Raw genomic sequence first — 16463 nt, 5'->3', positions numbered from 1 at the left:
ATCTGAGAAATATGACCACATGTGGTAAGAAGATTAAGGTGTTTTCTGGCAGCCCCCACCCCCAAAACCAGAACTCTTGATTGCAGAAAACAAAAAGTTTTCGATGGGGAGCCATGGGGGCTGCCTTCTGTCCTATCAATCCACAAATTCTCAAATTGCAAATCTGCTGTTGTTTTCTGACACATCTGCTTTGCAATGTAAAATAGTGTTTTCTTCAATAAGAATTCTTCAAAAAGCCCTTAGGCTCCATGCCTTTGTTTGCACAGCCTGGGAGTTTTCATTTAAAGTTTTCACACTGTTTTTAAAATTCCCTATTTTTGTTTCTAAATTAGTTAGGCAAAGTCCATAAACCTCTGTTTTGGCTCCACATTTTAGCTACATAGAAATGATAGAGAGAAACATGCAGAGAAATTGCTGAGGTTTGAATAAATGAGGTTACCCCAGATGACCAACATCTTTTCCCTCTCTCCTTTGCTGTCAAAAACGTAGGAAGTAGGAAAGCAGAGATGCTCTTTACAGAATCCCTATTCCAGGGTTGTAAAAAGCTACTATGAATCAAGGAAATTCACAGGTAAATCCACTTTTGTTTTGTTTACTCTGTGACAACTGTGACAATCGAATTCGATGGAAAATAGGAATAGACAGTAAAATAATGACAGAAATATAAGAAATCCTGTCCTAATGATCACAGCAAGGTTGATAACTGGATGCTCTCTTTGGCAACTAAACTGGACCTAAAACCCAGATAAACTGTATATCACACAATCTAAAGTAATTTGCTTTAATTTGTTCAAAGTCCAAACTTAAATTCCTATGGATATAGCATCCATTCATTTCCTCATAAAACAAGAAATAAGTGGGTAATTTTTTAAAGTCTCCACAGGAAATATATACATTTGATCTTTTCACATTACCTACGTACAACCATAATGAAGAAATTTAAACTCTTTTTTCACAAAGTAATGGGACAGAAAAGGCAGGCAAGTGGTAAATACATACAACTATAAGCGCTGACAGCCTGAGCATTTGTCTCTCTTCACCTTTAATCCAACTGAATATTATTTGAAGAAAATGATATCCACTTTGATACACTCTGTTCATGACTTGCTGATGGAATTCCTTGAAAAGACATGATCTTTTTCAAGGATAAAGGATGCTACTTTGTAATTTGCTGTACTTCTACAATACATTCTTATATGTTCCAATTTGTTGGAAATGGGGATAATCTAGTTATATGAAAATCATAGATACTCCTTCTGCATGGAATGCTGGAGGGGAGAAAGATGGAAGAAGTCTGATGCTGTGCGGATGCAGCCTGCTCCACCCTTGACATCTAATGTGATGGTTTGGGCACTGCCCTGTAAGATGAGTCTCATGCTATGGCTAACTTATAAGACAAAAGAGTTTGGATAAATGAGACATAACAAGAAATAAACAAAAAAAGGGGTTTTTGTGCACATGAAATCACAGTCTGAGTTTATAGCTGTTTCTTTGAAATATTCCTTCGATTCTGCTTCTTTAGGCCCATTTTCAATTTTTCTACCAAAATTCTTTCTTAAAATTTCTCATTCCTCTTAAGGTGTCTTATTTTCCAGAACTTCAACCTTGTAAAAGTCAGCTTTCTAAAGGTAAGTCCTTTCTTTCATAATATTACCATGATATGTTCACTTTCAACTTTTTCTGTCAGTTCTCTTTTATAAATCATTCATTATTACTGGTCAAAGTCAAATATTAGGGACAGGAGCTTTTCTTTGTGGGAGAGGCAATATAGCAAAACTGTTAAGAGTCTGGGTTTTAAAAAAGTGTTTGATTTCTGGTTCTACCTTTCTACCCTTACTATATGTATGTGTGACCACAGGCAAGAAGTGACTCAGATTCTCTATGCTTGAGTTTCTTCAACTACAAGTGAGAACTATCTTTTACAGTTGCAAAGATAAGATACTAAAATATGTATAATATCTTGGTATAATGCAGGGCATAGAGTAAGAATCAAAAGGGGTTAGCTGCTATGGTTAGCTCTACTTTCTAAAGGTGACATTGTCAGAAAGTAAGCTTCAAATTCTTCAGATATTTTGATTTTCTTAAGACTAAGATTTGCACAAAAGTCTGGATATTTAAAATTCCCCTACTTCTGCTAGACCTTGCCCTTATGACAGTTACATGATCTAGGTAGGAAAATACCGGCTTCCTTTAGCATCTAGCTCAGCAGGCTCCAGGATTCCTTTATTTTTTCTCTCCATTACACACTCATCACCATGGAGTTCCATGTGAAATTTGCCTTCCTGAAACCCACAGTAAAATGGCCTTAATTTTTTATCTAATCTATATTCTTTCACACAGAATAGTTTTCTTTTGTAATATATTCCAGTACCGAGTCTCATTTCACCAAGTCTTGAGATCATATTTATATTCTGGTATTAATATTGCAAAATCTGCTTTGTTGACTACCGATCATCTGGCAGCCCTGGAAGCCTTCAGAACCTAAAGAGCCAGCGTCTGTAACCTAGCAGAAAACAGAGATTTGGTCAGTGGCAAAGCTCTAATCAGGGAGATCTAAAAATGATAGCTTATTGAAATGTCCCCTGGTCACCTAAAGCTTAAGGATATTACAACTGCACGAGAAAGGCTTTAGAGGTTTATTATCTTCCCTTAGGTAAATATGGCTCATACATGTACATCTTAGAGTAAGGTATAATGTCTACCTCCATTTGCTGTCATTAATTTCTGCCAAAAGTAGATTATGCATTTGCCTACATTCTTAAAATAAATTTACCAGTTCCATTTAATCTCTCTTAATAAATCACAGCCATCCTTTTGATGTACAAGCTGTACAATCATGGAGAAATGTCTGCAGGGGTTATTTGATGTGCAGAGTTGCCTGCCCTGCCATAGAAAGGCTCCAGGCTGCTATGTTTTTTCACTTCCCATATATTTTTTTCAAAATAGTTTATCTCTCTCCTCCCTTGTTGTCAAGCTGTCACTCAGCTGTCACTTTTTACTGCTGTCAGTGAGCCTGCCTTTATCACACCCCCAATTTGATGCTGCTAATCTGCTGTCAGCTCAAAATCGGATAATCAAGACCTCTGAAATTGCATTTACAATAAGTGCTGGGCTGAGCACTGGATGGAGATTTTGAGATACCAGTTCTAGTTCCTGCTCTGCCTATATCTAGCTGTGTGATTGCTGAAAGACACATACCTTCTCTGGGCCTTGGTACTTTCATCCATAAAATGAGGAGTAGTGGGTGTGTGGGGGTGGGGTGCATGTGTGTGTGTGTGTGTGTGTGTGTGTGTGTGTGTGTGTGTGAGAGAGAGAGAGAGAGAGAGAGAGAGAGAGAGAGAGAGAGGGAGAGACAATGCAGGTTGGAGTGCCACTGACTCTGTCAAACTCAAGGATACTTTTTAGTCATCATCTTACTTAACCTCATTGCTCTAAATTCACTACTGATTATCTCTTTAAAACTCTCTTCCCTTTATTCCACAGGATAATTATCTCATTGTTGACCTCCTAATTCTTATCTTTTCTTCTCATTTCAATCTTGGGCTCTTTCTCCACCAATCCCTTAAGTGTCAAGAGTGCCAAAGAGGCTCCAATGTCAAAATGTCAGGATGATGATGAGAAACCAGCAAAGGAGCCTGAGAAGCAGCCGTTTGTGTGAAAATCAGGGTGTTTTATGTCTTAAAAGCCCACTGAAGAATGTGGCATAGTGTGTCAAATATTGCGATATGTTAAACAAAGATAAGTGCTGAGGTGAGTACTGAGAATTGACCACAGGATTTAGAGCCATGCGAGGTGACCCTGCCAAAAACAGTTTCAGCAGAATTGGTTCAAGAGAGAATAATAGGAATAAAACTGGATGCAGCGATTATAAACAACTGTTTCAAGAGGTTTTATTACTAAGAGAAGGAGACAAATGAGGCAGCAGTAGAAGGAAAAAGTGGAATCAAGAAAGAATTTTTTTAAAGATATAAGAAATAATAGTATTTTTGCATGCTAGTAGGAATGATCCAGAAGAAAGGAAAATAGGGGTGGATTTATTATAGAAGAAAGGAAAACTTATAATGTAGAATCGAGAAGGAAAAATTGCTAGAACAATAGTCCTTGACTGTGTGAGAAGGACAGGTTCTAGGAAGAAGCAGAGATGGGGTCTGAGATAGAAGTGATGCCAGTTTATCCACAGTAACAGGTGTGAAGATAAGAATATGCACCCCGAAGTACATAACTGGGTAGATCCAGTGGTGTCAGCATATAAAAGTTCTCTTCTGAATGCTTTTATTTTCTCAGTCATCACCTGAGAACGCAGATAGAAGATCTGGTATTGAAGGGTTCCAAAAAAGAAGAAGGCATGCTTAGTTATCTAGCAGAGGGGGAAATGTGGATGCTTGCCCAGTAGCTCAAAGGGCCCATCTAAATTTAGGAGTCATCAATTTAGAACCCGATAAGAAGTATGGTTGGATGTTTTTCTCCTGTCATATTCAGTCCCATAAGTGTAGGTAGAAAGTAGGTGAACAAATGGATTTAACCAGTGCCAGGAGTTTTGCCAATCAAACATGAAGCAAGTGGTTTAAAGATTCATGGCATATGCAAGAGAATAAATACAGTGTAATGATGGAATATGGTAGTTAAGGTGGAAAAAAGAAAAAGGAAACAGGACAAGAGTGAGGAAGAAGTGTCTCAATCAGTGGATGGTAGGGTCTGGGGAGGCCAAAGGATTGTTTCACTATATCTTCTGTTTTGTTTTTACTTACGTTCATTTTTACCCTGACTAAATAGTATTTGTACAGGGAGAAAGACATAAGTATTTACAAGTTTTTTAATCATCTTTGTTACTTTTCCCTTGGAATTACTAAATATCTCAATAAAATAATACTCTTTTAAAACTGCAGGCACTAGAATGACAGTCATTCATGCAAATAATCACTTATACTACATGAGTTCCAGTTGTATAAAGCAAATTATCATTTGAAAATAATTCAAATAACACTCTGGGCTAAGACTTTGCTTATAAACGTTATCTTGGCCACAATATTTCTTAATGTTCTTCTATTTAGCTAAATTCCTTTATTGTAACATGGTCCAAATTAATAAACTATTCAATTGCCACACAGGTATTATATTAAACATATAACATTGTAGGAACATATCAGATACAAATGAATTTCAAAACATTATTTATTTGGAATTCTATAGCAGTAATAACTAAAATGAGCCATAACTACTTTAAGATGTATATTTTGCCACTATGGTATAAAAAAACTTAAAAACTTATATCAAAAAATAAGGTTCATATTTTTAAAAATTCAAATATACTACTGTGTTCTAGTTAATCAGAGACCTAAAATACAACAAATACATTTTTCAAAAGTTTAAATTCCCTCATCACAGATAAGCAAACGATATGTCCATAAATATTTATTATATATAATACACATATACACGTATATCTGAAAATTGATTGTGATCTTGATTTCATTTAGCTTTATAGTTTTCAAAACAGCAAATAAATCATTAAATGTTTTTGACAAATGACCTATAATGATAGGAAGCTTGAACAGTAAGCTGAAATTTGAATCAAAATCATGGGGCCTAAACTTCAATCCAGTCTGTGAGACTGACAGGGTGAGTGCAAGCCAGTCTACTTCTCTAGGCCTGTTTTCTGCACTCCATAAAGTAAGGATTGGGCAAGGTGGTGTAACTTAAATTTTATGACTCACTAATTTCACTTGGTATGAGGCAGATTTTTTTTCAGTGAAATATTAACAAATAAGATAGTCAAAATAAATCAGCATTAGGGGTACAGATGAGGACTATTGTCCCACAGCAAAATCTGGGTGAATTCAGTAAGTGTAGAACATAAAGACTAATGCTGACCTCCTGCAATAGTATGTATGGATATTAAATCATTTCCTGCCTTCATTTCGGGGATGAGGAAGAAACTGCTGTCTCTGAACTCTTTTAAGGATGTAGTCAGTTAAAAAAACAGCAGCATCCCCAGCTAGTATGAGTTCCTCTGAAGTAAACCTTCTATTCACAATGGAGAAATATTTCTGGTGGTAGTAAAAACAGTTTTGCTAGGTTTAATCAAAAGTGCAAAGCAATTCCAGAATGCTCCCTTTGAGCACATCAACCATTGCTAATTCAGGGTAGGCCTGGCAACAAGGGCAATACAAAATGTCCTTAGTAACTAAGAAAGAAAAATGGCAACTAAGTGTATTTGCAACCCCATATAGAAAACTGAACTCTTTACTAAGATAGTATGAATAATAAAAAATGGAAGAAGGGAAAAGATAGAAGAAAACAGCATGAGAAATGAAAATAATCCAGGCAGTGACACTGATTTACTTAGAACAGTTACTATTATACATATAAATAAATCAATGAGCATACACTGAATACAAAGGTTGAGAAATATTCTTGAGAACTTCTCTAAGAGAACAACAAACAAAGAAATAAAACAATGTTAAAAGCCAAAGCAGCTTGTTCTGGCAAACAAATAAATAAGAGAAAAGAAAGGAAGAACTCAATATCTGAATGAACTATTCAGTGAAACGTTAGAAACATGATTATTTAAAATCTTTGTAAACCACAGCATGGTGAGATTCAGCACAATTCTCTAATTAACCACGCTTATGCTGAAAAGTTAACATTGGCAAGAAGAACACCAATTTCTATACTTTTGAGGTATAATTTATGACATAATGTTGAGAATAGAGTCAAATATACTGACCTGCTCACATCAGGAAACCTGATGGGAAAGTAAATAACTTGGCACTTGGGTCTGATGATGCTTTCCAGATCCCTGGGCCTGTGATCAGGAATCAGCTTCATAAACTTTCCAATAGAAGTGAGAAATGACTCCATATTAAAACTTGAGTTGAATACCACCACATCAGCCACGAGGCTGTAAAGGGAAAGGATAAATGCAAATGATGAGCCCAGACCCATTCAGAATTATTTTTATACGCCTAAAAAGTAATCAGAGTTTACACTACACCTTAGGTTTCCAAAGAGCTCTTTACTTCCCATCAGTATCCATCAAAATGTCTCCAATAGATAAGTTAGTTTCATTAGTATTCTATCATTGGAAATTGGATTGGTGGCATCAGAGGGTAAAGACAACAGGGAAATGACATGATTTAATGGCATCACGTGAAACTTCAAACCAAAGCATATTTTTCCACAAGGCCAGGAACCTTCTCTATTATGAACAACATTAAGTACAGCAGGACCTTTTTCTTGTGGCCCAACTAACCATGTTGAATTTTTATGTTAGTGATGTGCATCATTTTACACCGTACTACTGAGAACAGAACATTTGTCATACTTCTCACTACCTTCAAGAAGATGAATTCAGACAAAGCTAATTTTCATACTAGGGCATGATACCTTCATACTATTTGAATGAAATCTATTTCTTGTTTTAGCCTTTTCTTCAAGAAATTGTGTTAGGTTTTTAAAAGCTATGGGACTATAAAGGAAGGATTATAGTGTCCCTACAATAACTTATTTCACTATTAAATTATATTTGGAGTAGTCTTCTACTCAGAGAAGTAGAAGAAATTTATAGAAATGGATCCAAATATCCATATCACTAGGTCCTACTGATTATATAAAGGAATATATAAATTATAAAAGACTGCAACACCATGGACCTTCAGAATAAACAGAGTACCACGGACCTTCAGAATAAACAAAGTAAATGTGATACACACCAGTCCCGAACTTACAATGGTTTAACTTAAGATTTTTTGACTTTACAATGCTGTGAAAGCAATATGCATTCAGAGAAACCATACTTTGAATTTTTAACTTCCAATTTTTCCTGGCTAGTGATATGCAATACGCTGCTCTCTCACAATGCTGGGCAGCAGCAGTCAGCTAGAGCTCCCCGTCAGCCACCCGATCATGAGGGTAAACAACCGATCGTCGACAGTGTACTTACTGTGCTGGCAGATTTTGCCCAACTGTAGGCTAATGTAAGTGCTCTGAACATGTTTAAGGTAGGCGAGGCTAAGCTATGATGTTAGGTAGGTTAGGTGTACCAAATGCATTTCGACTAAACATTTTCAACTTAGAATGGGTTTATCAGAACATAGTCCCATCATAAGTCAAGGAGCATCTGTATACAAGATTAAATAGGCAAAGCAGTTAGTTGCATTTCACCCTAAAAATGATATTAATAGATCAATAACACTGAAAAAGAAGACATGTAAGTCCATATAAGAATACCATAGCAAATCTTCAGTTTAATTTGTCATATTTGCTGAGACAACCAGATTTGCTATCATAATATTGATACACAGCAAAATGGAAAACCAACAAAAGGAATGTTGACATTCCTCCTCCTAAAAATTGCTTTTTCATATAAGTATCTTTTTAGTTGCTACCTAGTGCAAATTTGGGAGGATGGGGGTGATTACAACATGGATAATACAAAGGAATGTCACAGAAGTGCTGACACAACACTAAGCAATAAGGAAGCCAATATAATAATATACCAAAAGTTGAAGGATGTTTTACAGCTAGTCTGTTTTCACCATATGTCATGTATTGTAATAGCGACCCACAGGTCATAATATATAGTTATGACATGTGTTCATAAGTCAGAGGGTTAGTGAAACCTCTGTTTAAGGTGAGTGCTTACGTCAGTCATCTTTAAAGTCCTTAACTGCCACACGGTCAAGAAAGAAATCTGACAGTGCCAAAAAAGCAGAAGTCAGCAAGAAAACTAAAGAAACATTTGAGGAAGCAAGGGTCATACTTTTCAAAGAGAATTTAAACAGGACTGTTTTCTGACACTCTTATTTTTCCTCTGGACAACTATGAACCATTTTTTTCCCATTAAGAAGCCAACTGATGATGAAGTCCACCTCTCTCTCTCCAAGCCTGTCTATAAGTTTACTCTCTTGAGAAAAGGAATGCTAAAAAATCATGAGCAAGCTTTTATAGTCCCATTCCCTGAGCGAAATTGATCTTTTATGAAAGAGAGGAGGGGCAGGGAGCTAAAATTTTTTTTAGATATCTGCCCTCAAAGGGCATGTGACCCAACTACTTACATTCTTAAAAATCCAGTCTATGATAAATTAAAGATCCAAGATAGTTTACAGAACTATTCTTTTTGGTGCTTTTCCTCCCTGATATGAGTGGGTATAACTTCCATTAACTTTAAAGCCACCCATAAAGGGAAAAATAGGCTTAATTTTTTTTTGCCAGTGATTCCTCAGGGGTAATAAACACACACTATCAGAGGAAAAGAATGATGCTAATTCAAGAAATCAAAAGAATATTACAAATGTTTTCCATATTGATAAAGCACAAAATGATTTTATTTTCATTTTTAAAACATATTTCCCTTCTATGTTTCCATATAAAATAAAGTATCTTAATTTTATTATGAAATTTTAAAACGGTTGCTTTTTTATGAGACATTTGACGTGAAGCAGTTCCAGTCTATTTTGATAGCTCTGCTACTTCACAATTGAAGCAGCTTGTAAAAATGATTGTAGGAAAACATTTACAAAATGCTCAAAACACAGAATTATTACTACATAGCTGTTTTTCTATGTCATCTAAACTATGAAACATACTAGCAAGAGCCAGGGGTCTGTCTAAACACGTCACCAATTCCAATTGCTAATAACTGTTAATAAAGGTGAGTAAAATGCACCCAATCACTGCCAAACAGATTCCATTTAACTGTTACAGCTATGTGAATAGGATCCAATAGCAAAGCTGTTTCAGAGTTGTTATTAACTTCTTTCATTAACTAAGCTTCAAGAGATACACTTTGTTGAAGTAACAATAGAAAAGGACTATCACCTTTGAAATGTCATGGTATTTTAAGGCTGTGCCATTTCAGAAGATTCAATGAGGGAAAAAAAACCACTACCTACAGACTCATTTTCCATGGCTTTCTCTGCCTTACAAATAACAAAAAAAAAAAAAAAAAAAAGAGAGAGAGAGAGAGAGAAGAGAGACAGAGAAAACCTCTTGCCCCATTATACTTTAACTTTGGTCTCCTGTAAATTTCTATTTTGATTTTAGCTGAATACAGTGATAATGCTTAGTAAATAAGAGTTGACTAACTGCTCTTTCTAGAAGTATGCCTTAAACAATAGACCACGGAATCAAGGGGTGAAGGTCCCTGCCAACCCTCTGATTCTATTTTGAACGTTGTGGAAAAATACAGTTAGATAATTAGTTCAACATATAATTAGAGTGTTACATACATGTATGTTATAAAAGGATTAACTGTGATCTTATATATACTGCAGAAGCACAAGTAATTACTATTGTGGAAGATAGGTTTAAATATTTGCACCTACCTTAAGGTGTTTTTTAAGTAAGTGTACAGTAGGTCTCCAGGTTAAAAAACCAACTATCTCTAAAGAAAAAGGTGACAAAGGGCCAATATAATGATACAATCTATACCTACCATGAAAGAATTTGGTTGTATCCATACTGGAAATCCCTCTCCTGACATTTCTTGACAGGATATACCAATTGGTTCTCGTGGAAGTACAGAATCTTTTTCAATTTCCCAAGGTCAGGCCGAAGGGCAGCCAGTTCGGTCAGGTTAAGCACCGAGCTTGCAAAGAGGATCCTAGGAAACAAGGAAATTAGGGTTTACTGTCCCAGGCATGCTTGAAGGGGTCATCCTTTGCTCTTCTTCTCTCCACTTTCCTCTTCCCACCCCAAGAAAAACATATCCCCTACAGGGACACATCAATAGTTGAGCCTTAATACCATGTAGCAGCATTCTAAGTTTTGATCTCTTAAAAAGCAGCTGCTTAGAACTATAAAAGCCCTGAATCTCATTGGTCTTCTCAGCTCAGTTACTGAGAGATGCAAAAAAAAAGAAAAAAGCTGGATGGATTTTATTGAAAAAGGCAAGAAAAGCTCTGTCTGAAGGACAAATGGAACAAAGATAAGGCTGACTGGGGAATACTTGGCTTGCCAGTTTCATTACACTTTACTTCTTTATGCAACCAACTACTGAAATTCAATATACGAGCAGCAATGGCACATGTTCATGTTATGACATAAACTCTTTTGATTTATGCAATAGACATATCTAGTGTGGTCTTTCTCCCTTGGCATGTTTTCTCGCCCTCCCCCCACTTTTAAAGTATCCTATAATACTTGTATTTTTAAAAAATCTTTTCTTCTCCATTACTGGGCGGCTAATGGCACCAGATGTACAATCTGTAAAATCCCTTATATAAAGCACAGATATAAAAATTAGTACAAAGCTGATTCCTTGTCTTTGGGGGGAAAAAAAGAAACTGAAAATTTACCTATCCACTTTTAAAAATGAAAACAAGTGACTATTTACTCTCTCATTTCACAAACATTTACTAAATGCCTACTAGGTGCCAGGGTCTAATCAGGACGAACAGAAAAGATGAACAAGACTGCACAACAGGATAAATGCTGCCTGTAATAGAGACATATACAAAGTACTAGAGGAACAAGCAGAAATAAGTAATAATTGTCTGGGACAATCTGAAAAACGTTTCCTTAACAAGGTGCCTACTATTACATACACATATGGGTACAAAAGAGAGACAAAGTACAGACTCTGAGCAGCTGAGGACATTTAGATGGCACAATTTTGATAGAATGCCACCTTTATAACATAATGTAGCATCATTTGACCCTTATGGCTTTAATTCCCATTCTAAAAAATGAAGTTCAAGAAGGTTAAGAGTTTTTTCAAGGATCACACTGGTAGAAAGTGGCAAAGCAGAGACTGCTGGTCTTCGAAGCTCAAAGTGCTTTTCATTACAGCACAGATACGAATTGGTTGTGGACCACTTACACTGCAAATGCATTTTTCTACACTTAAATAGAAAATATCATCCTTGTTATTACCATGATTACAACTACTATAAATTCTCCCTTGCTGACAAGCCAAATGGCTAACTTCAGGTGTTTATATGATCTGCAGCACTAGCCTTTCACATGAGAAGAATGATTACATAATAAGTTCATATATCATAAATAGGAACTCAAGTGTCTTCTTCATGGACTAAAACAGGCACAGAAGACCAAAAGGCAGCAATCCCTCTTCAAACCCACATGGCTGTTAATGGTATCTTTTACTTCTTTAAAGAACCAAAAACTTACCAAGGTGATGTATTTATTTTTGAAACCATCTATATATAACCAAATAATGCAAAGAAAAAAGTTACCTTCAGATAATGCCCTATTTTGTTCCAAGATACACCCGACCAGCACTACCATTTATAAGCTTTTCTACAATTATATTGAAAATTCTGAAATACGAAGATATTTGCTCACCTACAAATCTGATCCTTAGCAGAGAAAACAAAATATTAATTTCAATCAATCAATATTTTCCTTAAAAGAGAATGGATGGCAATATGTGGGCCTAGTTATTGAGTAATACTCTCTTCTCTCCTTCTGTTCTCTCCACCACCCCCACCACCTCACCCACACACACGATTGCAAGCAATGACTCCCATTCTTAATCATTAAGACCTAAGAAAGAGCAGTGTTTTTCACACACAGGGCAGAAAAATGCATTAAATGCAGCCCCCATATGACTTATTAATTACAAAGAAAAAGTAGTACACAGAGGTAAAGAATGGAGAAATCTGGTCAAAACCCACTTAACCAAGTGATCAAACTTAATATATGACCAATAATGGGACAAGTGACATCATGTATTTCTGAATGTGATACACTGAAAAAGATACAAATCACCAGTGTAATAAACCTGCCAAAAATGTCTGATCTGAATTTGGTAATGAAGAAATTGTTAGAAAAATATTCCGCAAAAGAATTGGGTTGGATTTCCAAAAATGTCAATGCTATAAAAGAAAAAAAAAATCTAGTGTAAAGGAAAATAAGGAGATCCCAAAACAAAATTCCTTGTGTGATGCCTGATTGGATACTGGAAGGGGAAAAAAAACAGGTTTAAAGGACATTATCAGGACAATAGGGAAAATTTGGATATGGGCTAAATATTAGATTGTAGATTTTTGTTAATCTTGAATTTCTTAAGTATAATAATTCTATTACAGTTATGTAGGAGAATATCCTTATTCTTCGGAGAGTCATGCCCATTATTTACATGTGAAGTGTCCTGATGTCTGCAACTAATTCTTAAATGGTTCAGGCAAAATGCTACTATTAACAATAAATAATAATATGCATATATTTACATAGACAGAAATAAATATATGCCAAAACATTAACAATTAATTAAGTGAATAGGTATATAATAATTCATTGTCCTATTAAATTTTTGGTAAGTTATACATTTCTAAAACTACAAATTTGGGTGGATATGCCTTAAATGGCAGTCAGCAAAAAGAAAAAAAAATTCTACATTCCATAAACCATAAACCCTTCATGTATGTATTTCTAGCCATAATCCAACTGTTAATTTCCTACATGAGGATTATCCTCAGGGTAGACCATCTGTAGCAAATGTTCAACCAAGGTGAGCCCTTCATTCTATTGCTGCCACATGTTCCCTTTCCTTACCCTACCCACCAGCTGATCCGTAATCAAAGAATCCACACCTAAAGGTGAACCTTTCAAAGAACACCTCCCAAATAAAAGAATGCAAAACATTCAGAAGATAAATAGCCATGATTTTCATAACATTAACCACTTGAGACTGCCCACACCAACACTTCCTTCAGTTTGTTTAATCGTTCAAAGGAAATTCACTGTTTTAATAACTGATTTTAAAATAGCTCTCAGTACTTCTAAATGGTGGAAATTATCTCCAGCTCTAATAAAGCATTTCTCGCTGCTTTTTCACTTGTAAAATGGTAGTTAAACTGGGAAACAAGCATTCCTCAAATATTTAGCTCAGTAACACCCCAAAAGAAATGGTGAACATGCCCACAAAAGGAATGCAGGTATGATCCACAGGCAATTTTTACTTTTGCCTTACCATCAATTTTAAAAAGTCGATGATAATACAATGAATGACATCATTCAATCAGCAGCTAATCCCTAGGCTACCAATGTTCATCTTGCCTCAGGTATTATTTAAGCAATAAATCCTAACAAGGTACATTTTATCATCCCACAGTGTGTCTCTGGCAGGAAAGGGCACGAGGTGATAGCAAAAACCACTAGGAACAAGATAATTCCTGACAGCTGCTGCTTGAGCACAAGTTAAATTGAACAGTTTATCTCAGCATGAAGATGTTATAAGGTTTTATGTTTAATATTTTTAAATTAACATAAAACCCAGAGAAAGCAGTTGGGCAATCTTTCACAAACATGACATACTACAATCACTGTATAAGCTGGATTAGTACTTATTACCATGCTACTACAGAATTAAGCTGTTTTTAGACCACCAAAGAGCTTTAAATTGCAACTTTTGTCTCTGTAAGAGAAACCTATATTTAAAATGTCTGCTAAATTCAAATTAACAGCTACATCATTAGCTTACCATTTCACCAAAAGTACAAGTAAGCTGCTATTATAATCGTCTAACCAAAATGGCTCTGTGCTGCAAGCACATTAACACCATTCTGTGTATCTGGGATAGTAACCATATACTTGTTTCAATTGTTTCCAACACACATTGTGTCTACATCTTCAATCATATTTGCTTAAAAATCCAAACTAGTTAACACAATGAAATATGAGATTAGGGATTTTATTCTTTTCTGTTCGGTTTGATAAACCAGTTGTTTGTCGTTTAGCCTATTTACTTAATACGTAAAAAGAAATGCTGAAATATACCTAAGTACTGTAGGAGTGTGACCATTATCATCAAGATGCGTATTTTTATATCTTAAATGGCATGGAAGGACAGTGAAACGGGAGAGGGTAGACATCCAGTGTTTTAGCCACCGTCCATACAATCTAGCAATAATCCTTCACAGGCTAGGTTATCTCACATAAAATCTTTTCAATAGGCCCCCTCTTCCACTGAAACCATTTATCACATAACGAGATAGAGCACACAATTTAACACAGATACCAGTTTGGTCTATGTTACTACTCAAATAATTTCTTGCATGGCCTCAGTAGGCCTTTGACAAAAGAGTAAATTCTTCCAACTGTGTCATTTTACTCAATACCTAAATTCCTGGTCTAGATTTATGTTGTTCAGCTTCATTACCTAAGTCTTGATTCTTTTGTTCCCTGTTCTTGTTCCTTGATACCCTAGATTCTGTACTTTCTGTGATGTAGTATTCTCTGTGATGATGGAAATGTTCTATATCTGCACTGTCCACATATGACTAGCTACATATAGCCACCAACCACTTGAAATGCAGCCAGAACACTTGAGGAACTAAATTTCTAATTTGATTTGATTTGATTAATTTAAGTTTAAATTTAAATTGACTGGCCATATGTGGCTAGTGGCTACTATACTGGAAGGCACAGCTCTGGATGGACCACCTTTTCCCTAGCCTGACACTCACCCACCCCTGTTACCTGAATACAATTCCTTGCTTAATTAATGTTCCTGAACAGATCCTTGACCTGTTTGTGATAACCTAATTTCTAAATTCCTCCTCACGAGCTGAATTTCACCTACCAGACTCTCCAATTCTAGAGTGGCACCATTTTTTTCTTTTCCTTCTGATAATTAGAAAATACATGTTCATTACAGAAGTTTTAAGTATAAAAAATATAAATAAAGTGAATATCACCCATAACCACTCCAAACAGAGAGAGCCACTATTTGCATTTTGGTGGTCATTTGCAAGCATATGTTGAGCTCCTATTATTTGCAAGGTACTGTGCCAAATGATAGACAAAATGGAAAACAAAGTAGCTGAGGCAAGAAGAAAATTGGCAGGTTGAGAAACTGAATAAAAACCAAGGAGGCTGGAGCACTTTGATCCATGAGAGAATGGTCAGAAATAAGGCTGTAGAAGTACATTGTACTTCTTCGAAGGTAAGACATGAAAATAATTATGGATTTTATGTTAAGAACAATGGGAAGAGATTGGAGGATTTTAAGTAGGAAAGTGACAAAATTATATACTCACGTCTGGTATATTTACTTTCATTTTCATGTTGTAATACATACACATTATTACGTAGTTTTATTTTTTGCTTTTAACTCTTAACACCATACTGTTTTATCACGTTAACTGTTTCTAAAACTTGATTTTTAATAGATTTCATGATGTAGTGTGCCACAATATCTTCAACCGGGGCATGAATTTTACACTTAAATAATTATAAAGTCTTAAAATCTTCTTTGTATGATCTTCAATATTTCTATTACTTTTGTTTATATATTTCATGAGGGGTTTTTTTATTACTTTTCAATACCAGAAAACTTCGACTACTATTTGGAAAACAGACTATAGGGAGCATGGGTGAAAGAAGAGAAAAAAAAAATGACAGTGGCTTGGACTAAGACGCCAGTGCCGAGTGAAGGTGCTGCCAAGTGGTCTGACTGGGTGTGCTGATAGGGCTGTCAGGGTTTGCTGATAGAACTGGAT

General features: G+C 35.6%; 1 protein-coding gene across 1 annotated transcript in view; it reads right to left on the bottom strand.

Annotated features, from left to right (window-relative positions):
- The window catches only part of GTDC1 (glycosyltransferase like domain containing 1), a 246997-nt gene that overhangs the window by 171325 nt on the left and 59209 nt on the right, over positions 1-16463 (bottom strand). Inside the window, 2 exon segments of the mRNA XM_045559431.1 lie at positions 6728-6901; positions 10436-10603. Of these exon segments, the coding sequence (XP_045415387.1) occupies positions 6728-6901; positions 10436-10603 (342 nt within the window).

This window comes from Lemur catta, chromosome 8 (assembly GCF_020740605.2).
Source record: "Lemur catta isolate mLemCat1 chromosome 8, mLemCat1.pri, whole genome shotgun sequence".
NCBI classification, from domain to species: Eukaryota; Metazoa; Chordata; class Mammalia; order Primates; family Lemuridae; genus Lemur; species Lemur catta.
Note: the sequence above shows the minus strand (reverse complement) of the source record. Positions and strands in the feature narration are given on the sequence as shown.